At 41.8% G+C, this 15237-nt stretch overlaps 2 protein-coding genes across 2 annotated transcripts in view; one reads left to right on the top strand and one right to left on the bottom strand.

Moving 5' to 3' along the window:
* Window positions 1-15237, top strand: part of Flo2 (flotillin-2) — a 112599-nt gene that overhangs the window by 38908 nt on the left and 58454 nt on the right. The gene's annotated exons all lie outside the window — the stretch shown is intronic.
* LOC135946281 (glucose dehydrogenase [FAD, quinone]-like) lies at window positions 6987-13357 on the bottom strand. Its single transcript, XM_065494437.1, has 6 exons — window positions 13202-13357; window positions 10682-10750; window positions 10362-10574; window positions 9288-9897; window positions 8696-9081; window positions 6987-8251 (listed from the first exon to the last, which is right to left on the bottom strand). Exons 3-6 carry the CDS (start codon window positions 10562-10564, stop codon window positions 7534-7536), a joined length of 1917 nt encoding a protein of 638 aa, XP_065350509.1. The 5' UTR covers window positions 10565-10574; window positions 10682-10750; window positions 13202-13357; the 3' UTR covers window positions 6987-7533.

Raw genomic sequence — 15237 nt, 5'->3', positions numbered from 1 at the left:
ATCTGGCAAATTTCACGTTTCATGTGACTCAATTCAAGTGCACACAGCCGCGCCACTTACAGCAATAAACTCGGCCCTCTATTACATGGACGAGAAGAGAGTGAGGATGTACGTACTTTTCTACACACGTACTTGACTTGGATACGCCTCCATAGCAAATTAGATTTATGAAGTTCCTCCTCGCTTCGACAACTTTCTTCTTTGTTGATACTAATGTATATGACCTACAGACTTTTAATAGATTACAAATAATAACAAATGGATTTATTGCATGGCATGTCAAGCGAGAGTGAAAACCATATTTTAAATAAATACATAGAGGGAGTGCTTTCTTCTAAAATCAATCTTGAAATCTTCGTCTTGAAAAATATTTTTGTGCACTAAAATGTTTCTTGTGGAATTATTTAAATTAAAATTTGCTTACCCTTCGCATATTTTTTTATTTTTTTTAACAACTATCGAATGAATATACTAAATTTCTTTTTTCTATAATATCAGGATGTTGATAATACGTGTATGTTTAATAGAAAATCCTGAAATAATGCACTCCCAAGATATTCACTTGCATGAGTTTGAAAAATAGAAACTGCGAACAACTTATATCATACAAATCTGCATAGTGAGAGAAATTAGAACTGGCACATAGTATGCAAAATTTCCCCTCGTCGGTTTTTCAGCATGCGCACATACACACAGATTAAAATCGGTGCAACCATTAGCGCGCGACAAGTTGGGAGTGAGACTCATAAACTGTTCGAGAACACGCGTGCTGTTTTATGGTGGAGCACAAGCAAGATCTGATTTATAAGGAAGTGAAACGATGGGTCCCTGAGTTAGCTCACCTTTATCAAAGGTTGCGATCAATTAACTCGGTCGTCGCTGCCGACGACTATTACCAGAAAGAAAGCTGATATTGAGATGGCCGGGGGCTGGTGCGGCGGTTGCCTAACACTCGGCCGAGAATAAAGAAAGAAAGCATCTTCTTCCCACGGCATTTCCAAGTGCCGTACGTGCGGTGTGATATAATTTTAGGAAGAGTCATAAAAGCGAGCCTCTAATGACCTCTCCTCCAGCAAACCCAATAACAAAACACACATCCGCATGATTGGATCCATCTCCGACGCGGGAAAAGTGCATCGCAAATGCAGAAAGTGAAACTTAATCGGCAACAGCCGTGATGCACTATGTTGGCCCATTATCAAGGGGAGTCGCTCGTGATATCGATTTTCTCTGTAAATAATTCGTCTAGAGCGGACAAGAAACCTTTGGCACTTCACGCTGATATTTATTTCGCTGACGTGACCTGTGAGTGCAAACTTTCTTGTCTCTATTGGACCTATGAGTTATTTCCTCCAGGCTTTAAAGAGTTGCAAATTGATACTCTCCAACCTCTGTAATGAGATTGGAAAAATCAAGATTATGGAACATTGAGGTAAACTTAAAAAGTAGTTTAAAAAATTGAAGTTTTATAACCTCATAGACCTTGATTATCAGGTCTAAATTTCACAGGGAAGAGGTGATTCCATTCCCCAGACGTCTCGAGTTTAAAAGATTGTAACTAAAAAAACGTTTGTATTCACGCATCAAGCATTGCGTTCGGCCTCGCAGTAATGGCTGCGATCTGTATTGTGCATTAAAGTAACTGTTGCAGCAATAATTAATAGAAAGGCAAGTCATTAAGACACCAGCTAGTTTTTTTGAAATATTGTTGCAAATTTTTAAAAATCAGTTTCATCGAAGGAAACTATCCCCATTTAGTGCACTGTGCACGCTGATTGGGCAACCTAGATCGACTTCATTTTCGAGCACTCTGATTTTTGTTGTTGAGCAATGTGCGCTGTTGGGTGATAGTTTGAGGCTGCAATGCTTGATGCGTACTGAAGTGGACAAAAAAAATTGTTGACTGCGTTTTTACGGTTTTTACTTTTGGTCTAAGGGAAGCTATATGTTTTCTTGCAATTACTTTTTATCCTCAGATTTTATCTACATCCATAACATCGGGTTTTGTGTTACTTTTTATGGCTTATTATTTTTATTCAGAGCCAAAAAGCGCTTTCAAAATTACGACACGAAATGAGCACGCCCTCGAGACATGCGGCTTCTTCTTTATGCTTACCATAATTATATAATAGACCATAATCATCATAGGAAGGATGATTTTTCAATCGCAGGTAAAAGTCCATTAAATATTACGCAATAAAGAGAAGAGACAGTTTTCTGAAATTTGCGAATCACGCCGTCAATTACGCACTTCTTGTCCATCTCTCTTATGAATAAAATTAATTAAAATTCGAAATGCGCCCGGAAGAGCAGCTGGCTTGTGCAGGGAGGCCGCGGGGAAATGCGCAAAATAAAAGAGCATAATGGATTTTTAATAGAACGGCGGCCACCTTGCTTTCTTTTTCAGCGCCTAACTTGCAGTACGGGAAGCGCGCGTCTTGCCCAATAATCAGATCATGAATTAAGAGCCGCGAGTTTCTTATCCGCGAGCGATCTTCGCAGGCCCGCCGCTTAGTGAAAGAGAACGAGAATCCGCGCGAAGCATCGTCACGCCCTACGTAATAATAAAACGGAAAATCTGGTTGCGTAAGATCGAATTAATAGGCCACTACTTATGGCCAATTTAATGATGTGACTTTTTGGCACCTCGCACTCGCTCATTAGATAATGCTTGCATTTCGCACCTCGAATTTTCACGACGAGATCAGCTCAGCTGCGCACGTTCAGCACGGTGCGAGCTTTGCTTCTAATTATTCTGTTGGGAAAGTACTTTAACATAATTAGCGTATAGCCACGATGCAGTCTTTTGATTAATGAAGATTAAGCGTGCGAAGAAGATTTTTATCATTCCAGCATGTCGCCTGCTACACAGGAATTTTGCTTTTTAATTTCTTCATGGATTTTTACTTTGCACCAGATGGTGTAAAAAGTTAAATGCGGATGGAGCTAAGATCATTCAAAGAGAAATCTGATTTTTGTGGAAGCCTTTAGATTTCTTGTATTTTGATGATGATAGTATAGTACCAGTTTCAAAAATCTAGATTTAACCGATTCTTATAAAAAATATACTTTAAAAAGGAAGAAAAGCAACACGTCTGCCATTTTGTATATCGTTTGCAAATCCTAAAAAATGCTGATATCATTGTTTGCCCTCAAAATATTAGGAAATTTGCGGTGACTCTCACAAAACAAATATTTGCCACTGCAGGTTTAAAAGAGAAATTGATTTATTTATTCGCACCGCCGGAAAAACTCTCTGTGCTGCTACGTGCCGTCGGTCAGCCAGACCCGTCTGCGCTCGCAATCTAATCCTGTTGTTCTTTCCGGTCTGCGGATGCTTTCAATCTGGCCCAAAAGACTGCAATTAGACATTTGGCTGGTGAAATTTCATCTGTACGTACCCAATCTGGTCTGTCATTAAGTTTTGATCTTCCCTGGTGGCCACCGCGCATTTGGTGTGACTAATTATTTTTAATACCGAATTTCGGAGAAACCTGCACCAAGTCACGTTTTTGTCGTGCACAGAAAAACAGTCACCTTAACCAAAAATCTTTTGTAAGCAAGCACACCTTTAAAAAAAAGTCGCCGACTTTGTCCGAGAAAGCAGAGCACGTCTATTTTTGTTTCCTGTACGTGGCAACGTGGCAGATCATTGTCAGGTCTCAAGAGTCGCGACACGCAATTCCATTATTACTTTTTCCAAGCCACACGTGAGGAACTATGAAGTGACAACTATAAACTAGCTTTCATCTATCCTCGGCCTGTCAATGCTCTCTGAGTCTAACAATCAGAGATTAATAATAGCAAGCGAGCTAACAAATGGCTTGCCTTACGTGTCATGCATTTGCATCAAACACACGTTAATTTATCTTGTTATCGTTATGGGAACAAAAGAGTTTTGCAATCCGAGATAAATCAAGTTATTTATTCTTAAAATCCTGCAATATATTTTTAATCCGATCTTTAGATATTTATATTTATTTATTTGATGGTTGTTGATGATACAATTAATTGTTTGAATTTAAGATTTAAGCAGCGTGATTTAAAAAGCATGCTGTGTCCTTTCTTTCCTCTCTGCTGCCTCGTTCAGGGTTTTTCAATCCTCCTGCTGAGATTGTGCTTGGGAGTGACAATGAGGAAGCGAAGGGCCAAGCCTAGCAACAAAAGATTCCGACACGTGTTTTTCTCGGCAGCACGTAGGCAGAATGGAGCAACGTTTCATCACATGGTATTAGCTATTTACATAAGCACAGAGAAATTTTCGGTGTAACCGCGCCAGTGCTCTACGTGAGATTACACATGAGCATGATATAGAGGAGCAACATCCGCTCTTCCTGCTTGTATCGCAATTAACGTTGAAACAACAACTACTGCTCTTAAACAAAGCGGACACGTTAAACGATTAGCTAATGTAAGCAGCTTTGTTTACCTCTCCTGAAAACCGAAGATTCTGAAAAATTCTGATAGCTCACTCAGATTATATAAAATAAAATTTTCTTATCCCAAAATTAAAAAAAAAACAGAATTTCCACACATTGCAACTCATATGCTCTAGCCAATAATACAAATAAATATATGATTGATCGCATCTAAATTTTTTTATTAATCTTCTAAATGAATAAACAGCTATGCAAAAATCGCGGCCTTTTTGTTAAAAGTTGTTGATTAATAGCCGGTGAAATTTCTTAATTAATTCCAAGTTAAAAACTTGACCTGACTAATTAATCGCATCCACCGCTAGTTCATTTCACTTTCGCATTCAGTCAAATTGGATTAACATGACAAGGCAAATAATAGTTGGCACACTTGACGCCAAGTTTAGCATTCACTTTCTTCCGACACGAGCGAGCCGTTTGTCAGATTAAAGCGACAACTGTCGCCCGCCAAAGGGAAACGATGCAAAATAAATGTGTTGGATATGTAAAACATGAGTGGACCGATATGCAAGCAGCAGTCAGCTTGGCTGACGCAAAATGGAACACTTTTATCACCGCACCACGGCGGTTTGCATTTCTCGTTGACTGGATTTCTATTTTGGGACGTTTCAGAAGAAAGTCAACTCTTTCAATCAAACGCGTTGCTCTAAGATCGCACGTAGCTTATATGCAAACTCGGGCGCTAAACTGATCGAATGACAGATTTTCAATTTTGAAAATTTAAATTACGTTATTGTTATATAATGTGTCGTTCTGTTCCTAAATATCAAACGATAAAATTTTACTCAGTGTCAAGTAGGATCCTTGTTTCCAAAATATTGTTAAACATAATTGAAAAGTTAAAAAAAAACAAATCAATGCAATTTTCTTCGCTTATCGGTTTCATAAAATTGTTTCACTGACTTCATTATGAATAATTAAATACTTTGCTCTTTTGTGGTGGTTTTTGTCATTAATATTTAATGATAAAAACGTTGTCATCATCATTCACAGTTGATATTACAATAAATGATTTTAAGGCGCTTGTTCCCATATTTTAACATTATAATTCTGGTTGCAACTCAACTCCATGTCTACTTTAACATCTCAAAATCACGTGTAGTAAGACATCAAACTTGACAGATGTGATAAACGTAAACAACCAAAACCCAACAACAATTTCGTTCCATTCATTCATCTGGCCGCAAGCAACCTTGGCCGCGTGTAATCTTCGTGCCGAGAAGCAGAAAACGATTTTCTATGAATGAATAGCCGAGAGAGAGAGAGAGAGAGAGAGAGAGAGAGAGAGAGAGAGAGAGAGAGAGAGAGAGAGAGAGAGAGAGAGAGACAATTGGTGTTCGAACTCGTAACTCACTCTCGCGCTTGGAAGCACGATGATTTTGACTTTTCACGTGAAGTTCGAGGTCGGCATAAATTTCTATGATGATCATAGAAGATGGTAGACGCGCGCTCATCGGGTGTGAAGCGTTAATTATTATTCGTTGCAGCCATTGTGTGCTTGCAGCTGCGCCGGCGGCTGTTGCATCACGCGTATGAGCTACTGCCGGTCGTCACGTATACCAAGGTTGTGCTTTACTACCTTTAAGGTCGCTCCCTGCTTCGCGGCGGCGCGACCAACAGGTGCAGCCTCCCGAGATCACTTTCTCCAGTGACGTCACCCGGCAGCTAGACGCGAGCGAGAGAGCTCGACTTGACCGTCACCGGAGAGGCGCCCACTGATTAATCGGCTTATTGTCTTTTTGTCCGGATTACGTCTAAGGTCTGACCACCCTGATCGTAAGCGTGATAGACCAAATTAGACGACTCTTTATTTCATCTCGGTTTATTTTCCTGTTATTATTTATTTCAAACACGCACAAAAATCACGAGATTTTGAACGTTCTGTCGTGCATTGGTTTTATTTCGGAGAAATTCGTTTGATTGTTTAAAAAATCACTCATAACTTAGATCTTTTAAATTCAAAACGTTGGATGAAAAATCCTAAGCATCTATTTAAAAATGTGATTTTGTTACTTGATATCTAAGAACCATTGTTGAAATGATCAATTTCAGGGATATAAAAATTAAAACATTTTGGGTTATATACAGGAAAAATGTCAAAGCTTGAATTCTATTTTTTTTTTTTAATTTTAACTTTGCGACCGCGAATGTGGCAAAAGCGCCTCTCCGTTCAACGGTGTATAATATTTATACACGGTAGTAGTTAAACCGGCACATTCACAAGCTGTCCGTGTTGATTTTTTGTACTTTCTCCCTCTTGGCGCCCAAGGCCCCGCTTCATCTCTTTTCCTCCTCTGCATTTGTAACGAGTCCCAGGAGTGCATTAAGTCATTCCGTGTCGTGAAAATAATGGCTCGACAAAGCGAAATAATTGAATCAAATAAGCTCACGATTGTCTTTTTTACTCAGGAAGGGAACTAACTTTTACTCTCAGAAGAAAGCTCATTCTTTTATTTTACGTAATTCTACAAATTAGCATCACAAACTTAGTCGTTGTTTTTTTTCCGCTGCGGAAGCCTTCCACGTGTTTGTGTGTTTAGACGAGGCGGGTTACTCCAATAAAATTTATTTATTGCGTTAATACAGCAGCGACAGCAGGGCTAATTTCATGCCTTGTTACCTTAGAAAATATGTCTTTCGCGGAACGATTTGCGGACCAAACACACTCACTTTCTGCGTCTGTGTTGTACATCACCGCGGCGCTCGAGTGCCGCCCGATTCACGCAACAATAATTCAGCACAATTTGTCCGATCAGAGTGACAGTTGTTGTCGGTCGTGCGCTCTCTCGACGCACGGATTTGTCGAACGAATCGTAGCACTTCTCGAGTCACTCATCATCAGTGGCCTAAGCATAATATGGCTTGTATTTTTTTCCAAAAGAGAGCTTATCAACTGGCGAGAGTATATAGCAAACTTACTGACTCGGAACTTTCGGGTAAAAGTAAAACGAACAGGAATTGAGCACAGGGTCTAACTAACTTAGGACTGGCGAATAAATAATTATTGATTCTCTGCCTAGTGAATCTTGAAATTGCACACATCAAGTCTTGGTTTGATTTCCAGCTGAAACCGCTCTTGCCGTGAAGGATTCTGTCCTTATTCCACGGTCTGGTTTTCTTCCGAGTCGGCAAACTCGTGCAGTTGGTCGATGTCCTCGTCGCCCTTTGAGTGGTACCACGCATTCTTGACCATGTCAGAGCCTTTCTCGCCGATCATGATGATTGGTGCGTTTGGGTTGCCCGAGACGATCATGGGCATGATGGATGCGTCCATGACCCTGAGGCCCTTGACGCCGTGCACCCTGAGCTCGTGGTCGACGACGGCCAGCTGGTCGTAGGCTGGACCCATTTTGCACGTGCCTGTCGGGTGGTAGATGGTGAAAGTGAAGTGGCGTAGCGCGCACTCCCAGTACGGGTCGGTGTCGAAGGCGTACTTCTTGCAGCCGGGCATCGGGATGGTGTGCGGCCGCGAGCCGAATTTCCTGAACGCCGTCGAGTTGGAGATTTGCATGGCGATGCGGATGCCTTCGATTAGGGTGTACACGTCCTCCGGGTGCGACAGGTAATTGGGACGGATGTTGGGGTGGTGCAGCGGATTTCGACTGCGCAGACGGATCGTCCCAGAGCTCTTGGGCCGCAACAGCAGCGGCAGGATGGTCCACGTCTCCGAGCCGACCAGGGGCTTGTACATTGTGTTGTACACGATATCGCGAAGGCCGACGATCTTGCGGATGTGCTCGCCGCCGTCCGAGTTAATCGAGCTTGGCGCAAAGTGGAACTGCACGTCAGGGAAGTCTTCAGAGTGGTTGGCGTATCTATGAAACAAAAATAGGCATTTATTAACATTACTTTGCCTATAAAATATAAAATTCTCTCTTCACTGCATTGCACAGGTTGAGATTGAGGAAATAGTAAAATTGCTACATTCCAAATTTGCAAAAAGCAGATTTCGCTCGCGCTAGATCAAATGCCACTCCACTAGATACATTAACTGTCACTGGCGTGCGTCGCGAATTAATTAAAAAGTGAAATAAATTATGCTTGAGGCACGCCGAACTTGCAAAAACCGTTTACACATCACATTTGAGATGTCATCAAATTTAATTACTGATTTTCACCTAGTGATGACATCTTGTGAAAGTACGTTATTTTAAATTTAACAACCGTTGTAAATGGAAAGTTAAATAGACATCGTACATTTCCATAATCATAAAAACCAGAAGTGCAATTTCACCCCTTGGATATATGTGAATAATTACTTTGTGTTGACGAATGCCAATCCCTCGACGCCACCAAGCGTAGACAGAGGTCCCCTTTCGTTCAAAATGTACTCCAACGCAACGGGTACTGTTTGGAATCGCTCCTTGGTGAACGTAAACGGCTGGTCGATGATGAACGTCAGTCCTCCGAGACCAATGTGGTCCTGTAGGTTCTCGCCGACTCCTGGCAAAGCGTGCACAAGTGGAATCTTCATGCGCGCCAGGTGGTCCGGCGGGCCGATGCCGGACAGCATCATGATCTGCGGCGAGCCAATGGCACCCGCGCTCAGGACGACTTCCTTTCCTACTCTGATGATGCGTTTGCTCTTGCCCTTTTGCAAAATCTCCACTCCAACTGTTTGCTTCTTTGTAGGGTCGACCACGACCTAAAATGAAAAGTGAGGAGTTGAGAAAAAATACAAGATTTTAACATGTTAAAGCGTGAAGATAGGCAACTTCGCAACATCTATGCTTCGCAAGTTGCATAAAATAATCGAGTTTTCTACTAACAACTTTTAAGAAGGTACATTGAATGATTTGTATACAAAAATACTCTTAGCCATTTATAATAAAAAATAATTGTAGTTCTAACCTTTGAAACAAACGTTTTGAGAGCAATATCGAGGTTCTTCCTGAGGTTGACTGGCCTGAGGAAAGCCTTGGCTGTGGAGCAGCGGGAACCCCTCCTAATCGTTCCCTGTGCTATCATGCATCCCGTTTGGAACTCGCCGTTGATGTCTCGGTTCTCGTAGCCGAGCTCGTGGCACGCCTGTAGGAAGGTGAGCGAGAGGGGCGTGTGCCAGGGACTCTCCTGCACGGTCAGGTAGCCTCCGGTGCCGTGGTACGGCGTCTTGGCCAGGTAGGGGTTGCGATTGTCTTCAGACTTGATAAAATATGGAAGCACGTGGTCGTAGCTCCAGCCAGGGTTGCCGAGCCGCTCCCAGTGGTCGTAGTCGTGCCGGTTGCCCCTAACGTAGAGCATAGCGTTGAGCACTGACGATCCGCCGAGCACCTTGCCGCGGGGCCAGTTGCACTGCCGGTTATGCATGGCCAGGCAGGACGATTCGGACGACGTCGTCTGGTACTGCCAGTCCAGCTCGCTCTGCTGCAGGTAGCCGGCCAGACCGGGCACGTCCGAAATCTCCGTTTCGTCGCCACCGGCTTCGATCAGCAGCACATTCCATTCAGGAACTTCAGACAGTCTGCGAATACGAGATAGCATCATTTATTTGTAGAAAGCCATTTCTAGATGTAAGCGTCACTGCATTGACTTATGCAACCGGCACCAGCGTTGTGCCGAGCACGTTGCGTGCTTTCTCAACTTATATGGCACGTGAATGTATGCAGAGGTTATGGAAGCACGTGTAGTGTACCATTAAATAATTAATAGCACTCTCACTTCTTCTTTCTCTCTGCTCGCTTTCAATCGAGGAATGCACGACGGGTGACCGAGAATCGCACATTGTTAATTCTCATTGTCAGCAGTTGCAGAAACAAAGAATAAAAAGTATTTCCGATGAATTTTAAGTATCTCCGTGAAATGAAAGTATAGATTTCCGTTTAAAGCGTCGTACGAATAAAAATTTAAGAGTTTTTGCTGAACTCTGATAAATTTGGAAATTGGTAAAATAAAATGTAAATGTGGCGATATAAAGGTGATTCATACCTATTTGCGACTACGGCTCCAGCTGAGCCCCCTCCAATCACGATGAAGTCATACTCTTCCCTAATTTTGTTGGACGCGTCGAGAACCCTGGACTCTGGGTCGACGGTCTCATATCGATGATAGGCGATTCCGGCAAGCATGAGGGGCATCAGCCAGAGGCCCGCCATGGCGGTTGACATTCCTGCGCCGAGCAGAAGTGCCATTTCGCATCTCCTGAAAAGCGGAAAATTGGTTATTTGCCGTGGCTACTTCCGAGACAGAGAGAGTTCTGCCGTTAAGGTAATGTATGTAAATGGAGCGAGAGCGCTCACAAATTTTACCTTTTCTACAGCTGGTCGTCGTTCTAGCTTTTATTTGCTCCGATCATCGTTGCTTCCAACACACTAGTCCTGAAATGATATTCAGGTTTTATTAGTTAGTTTTTTTTATCCAATTTTAAATTTTCATGTCAAAAGAAACTTTCGATTCGGGTGTCATTATTCTCACTTTTTTATTACTGTTAGTACGCATTAATCGGCAAAATAAATTTTGTGAGGCTGAGTCGTTTAGTGTTTTCGTCTCTTTTGTAGAAGTGTTTGTTCAAATCGCATTCATAACTTAATTGCACGCCGAAAGCGGCAGAATGAATTATTCAAATATCCATCCTCTCACTCTTGAATTGAACCTCGCAGCATCTTCCTCAATTCGGAAAGCAATTGCTTCGGTGGGGAAAAATTGCACTGGTAGAAAGTAAGTGGCGCTGATTTCACTTCGCCAGGCGTTCGATCAAACGCAAAAAAGGAATTGAAGACCGTAACCCACGTGCGCGTTTGCATAAGAACAATTTGAATTGTTACATACTAGTTTTGCGTGGCGCCACTCGCGTTATTACGCATACTAATTTAGCACGACATTGTTTTCGTGTGTTTTTGCGTGGTTGCTTTCTCGGCCAATTTTGTTTTCCTTCCTCTACCACTCGCGAGCGCGCCTGGTTTTGTAACCAATTTAATTATCCCGTTGCGGTCCCGTCATTCATCTCGGCTCTTTTTGTGTCCTAATGACCTTCAAAGTGTGTAACACAGCCTGCGGAATTGGAATCATGCGCCGCTGGTGCAGAAGAAAGAGATGCGCTCCAGCACATGTGCTCGAGAGCGCTTTCTTCCTATCCTCGGTTCTGACTCGGCATTTCTTAGTACACAAGAGAACGCTCAGTGCGTCGATAAAATCTTCCTACACCAGAACAACGTGCAAATTTTAAGATATCATAATCTTACAGTTTTTGTGTGCCAAATTTATTTCATCTTACGACTTGTATTTTTTTCTAAAATTGTAACTTTCAAATTTTTTTAATATTTCTGATATTAAAATTATCACTTAGAAATTAATGGAAATGAATGAATAACTGTATTTAAAATGTAAGATGTTAAATTACAAATCAAATGGCTTTCATAGAGCGTCTTATGAATGCATTAAAATTATCCTCAGCCCAAACTCTAGCTCTGTGTAGCTATAAATTTTAATCGAGTTTGGTTAATTGAAATGTTACAAATTCTCTTAGATTGATCTTTATAAATTTTCAACGAAACAATGTGATGATTTTTATTAGAAAAATGGACTGGATTGAAAAATTGACCGCTATATTCGAAAAAAGCCCTCTCTCTAGGCTATAAATGTGTGCTCCGCGGCACGTAACACACAATAATTGACACCGTCTGATAAATAAGTGCGTTAATTTCTCGTTTCAGCCAGTTGGTTTTGAGAAGTAGGCCGACGTTGATCAGCCCGAGAAGCAACAGAACAAGTCTCCGTGTTATTTACTTTTCTCTCAGAAACGGAGAGAAAAAGGCTGGCCCGGCCAGAGAGCAAACGTGTGTTTTCTGCTTCCTCCGCCCCTAAAATTGCTGTAATATAAACAAATGCATTTGCAACCGATTCCCATTCATGCTATTTAAAGGTGCGATAGAAACGTTTGATAGCATCAAGCGTGCGTGCGGGCGGGTGTTTCGTCTATTGCGGCGCCGTTTTTTACTGCTCAATTTCCATCAATCGGGCGTTGAAATCTCCGGCGTGACTGCTGATTATTTACAACGAGACGTCATTTTCCGCTAATTCGAGCGGAGATGCGCGAAGAGATTATTTTTCGGTCGTGACCGCCGCCGGTGAAAGGAGACTAATTCTTGCTTTTAGTATCCCTGGCTGCTGCGAGTAGTCGTGGAATCTCGCCGCGCCATTAGCAAATCTAGTCTCATTTCGCCACCATGTCGTCTGGCGCACTGTGGAAATCTTTTATCTATTTCGAATCCATTCGCGTATGAGCACTTTTTTCATTAAATTCAGCCGAAATGGGTTGGTGATGGAAGGATAAGTGTCTTTTCAGGTCAGAATTATTTATTACATGCATGGTTTCGGCCGGAGAGATTTGATTAATGGCTTTTTTAACGCGCACTCCACAGTCACGTATGCAGCCTCTGTCTATTCAAGGCGCGTTTTGGTTAATATTCCCGTTACCTAACCAATCCATCCGTAAATATAGTAAAAAAAGAAAACGTGTGGTTTCAATGCCGAATAAATTCTGGATAGTGTAACTAACTGCACAATTCATTTGAACCATCATTCACCTGGGCAAGCTGAGCTTTGCTAGACAGTAATTGGCATTATCTAACATATCCATAGTAAAAATGTCGATAAAAACCAGCCGTAAATAAGAAAGAATAGAGGAAACCGCACGCGTGCCTAATTTTTTCACCACAAAAGCGCCATAAAATGCAAATTAGCACCTACTATAACCATTCAAGGCAAAAAATTCAATTGTTTCCTGATCCGTAATCAAAGGTCAAGGCCGAATGGGAAGGAAGACTCACCCGATTAAATTCCTTGTGATCCGATCGGGTGGAAAGTCGAGAATGGGCAGGAGTTTGGGAAAAGAAAAGACGACTACTTCAACTTTTCGCGGCGAGTGAGCCGAGAGTAATTTCACTGCGAGGTGTCTGCCGACCCATCTTGAACAATTTCCCCTCAAACTCTCTCGGCCGTTCTCCGGTAATGCGTTCTTCAGAGCAACCAGCGCCCTTTCAACGCTGCGTCATCCGTTTGCTCTGAGAAACCAAGCATTTCTCTTGAACCTGACGTACCCCTCCTTTCTCTTATCGACGGCGGCACCGGCGTATTATTGCTGCTGATCACGGCCGCGATGCGCGCGCGGTGCTCGATGACCACTCGCCTCGCCGGCCTGGCTCGCCTGCATTTGCAGTGAAAGTTCACTCGAAAGCAATTTGCTGATCAAACACACACACTGCTCTCGGCCGAGAAGAACAGCGAGAAGAATGGTCAGGACTGTGTGCTGGGCCTGGTGTACGCGTCGTTTAGCACGACACATAATTTCGGAGACGCCGGTCGTCACTTATTTCTCTCGGATTCCTTGCAATCACCTCCGCGGACCGCAATGCTCACAGTCTGATCTGGGGTTTCCATTGTTCGGGATAAACCGCAGAATTTACTGTTGGCTTTTTGGTGGTTTAATATTAATGTCAAATCGAATGAAAACGTCGAATTTTATTACCGGTTTAAAAGAAACAAAAACGGTTCTATCTCAGCTCTAAATTGTCGAAAATTTCAAATTTATTCAATAATGCTAAATGGATTTTGATTCTCGCACTTTGCACTTCCAGGAAACCCCGAACCGTTGGCTCCCATCGTTGAGCTAATGCTTTGCGTGCAGTACATAAATGAATATTCTGAATTGTTTTTTACTGGCAACAATTTCACAAGAATCCTTCTCAACTCCTCCGTATAATATGTTAAAAATCACTAATGAACTGTATTCAGGGACTTGCTGTAAATACATAGTATTTAAAAGGCAAATTTTTGGTTTCGTATGGGCCAGCCACGCCAGACCTGGTGAAAAATGGTCAAAAATTAAAAATTACATTAGAAAAAAATGTCTACCGGGGTACCGGGCCATTAAGCATTATCAAAATTCACGTTGAAAATATTGTCCGCCGCCGGTAAATATGGCCAGCCAGCCGCCGCCGCCGGGCAAAAAAAACTGCTAAGCCGGTCCCGCCAGCCGCTGCCTTAAATCTCGCAGCTAAATAAGTGCTTATTTCGGTATTTGAAAATTGCTTTTAAGATTATCGATTAAATCATGCAGCTTGCATCATTTAAGTGTTTAAATAAATACAAATAGGTTAATTTAGTACAATGATGAATGAGCGTGCTTTAAATTGTCATTTTAACCAATATCATTAATTGATTGCATTTATTAATCATTAATATTGTGCCAATCAGAAGAGCTATATAATGAAAAAAATTAGATTTTGGGAGGATTAACGTATTTATATTATTATTAATGCACAACTCGATCGCTGAAAAATGATTAATATGGTAGAAAAAATGTACCACTACTATTCAAAAACATTTGGTAACAAGCACATGAAATATTCAAGCAATTGAAATTTTGGGTCAGCTGTACCATATTTTACTGTTGGTTTGCTCTCTAGACCAATTTAAATATCATTTCCTGAGCTCTAAGATAAATTGTATGTTTTTGTTCAAACAGTATTTTTTTCAAGAATTAGAAATGATTATTAAATGCGCTATTTAAAATTCAGCCGTATGAAAGAAGCTTATAATATCTTTTAAATTGGCTAACTTGCATTCTGGCAAGCCATAAATTTAGGACTAATAATCTTTAAGAAGCTGCGTTTTATTCAAATAATGAGCTGATTAAAAGTAATTTGCTTATCGTCTTGGGCGTTAGCTCGTTATGGCAACGGCTCTCTAGAATGGCTGATCCATTGTGCGAGCGCCGCCGACCTCACTCGAGCTAGCATTATAGTTATTACTGTGAATGGTGCCAGGATAAAAGCCGCTTTTCTTGTGTGGCCCACGATTGTGA

The sequence above is a fragment of the Cloeon dipterum genome, chromosome X (genome assembly GCF_949628265.1).
Source record: "Cloeon dipterum chromosome X, ieCloDipt1.1, whole genome shotgun sequence".
Classification (NCBI taxonomy): domain Eukaryota; kingdom Metazoa; phylum Arthropoda; class Insecta; order Ephemeroptera; family Baetidae; genus Cloeon; species Cloeon dipterum.
This window is presented reverse-complemented; position numbering and strand designations above follow the sequence as displayed.

What these genes read in the sequence shown, in the direction of transcription:
- LOC135946281 (XM_065494437.1), bottom strand. Translation starts at nt 10,564, where the DNA reads ATGGCACTTCTGCTCGGCGCAGGAATGTCAACCGCCATGGCGGGCCTC. An exon ending in TCAAAACGTTTGTTTCAAAG is followed by an intron (nt 9,082 to 9,287) that starts GTTAGAACTACA and finishes TTTTCATTTTAG; the next exon opens with GTCGTGGTCGACCCTACAAA. An exon ending in TTGGCATTCGTCAACACAAA is followed by an intron (nt 8,252 to 8,695) that starts GTAATTATTCAC and finishes TTTGTTTCATAG; the next exon opens with ATACGCCAACCACTCTGAAG.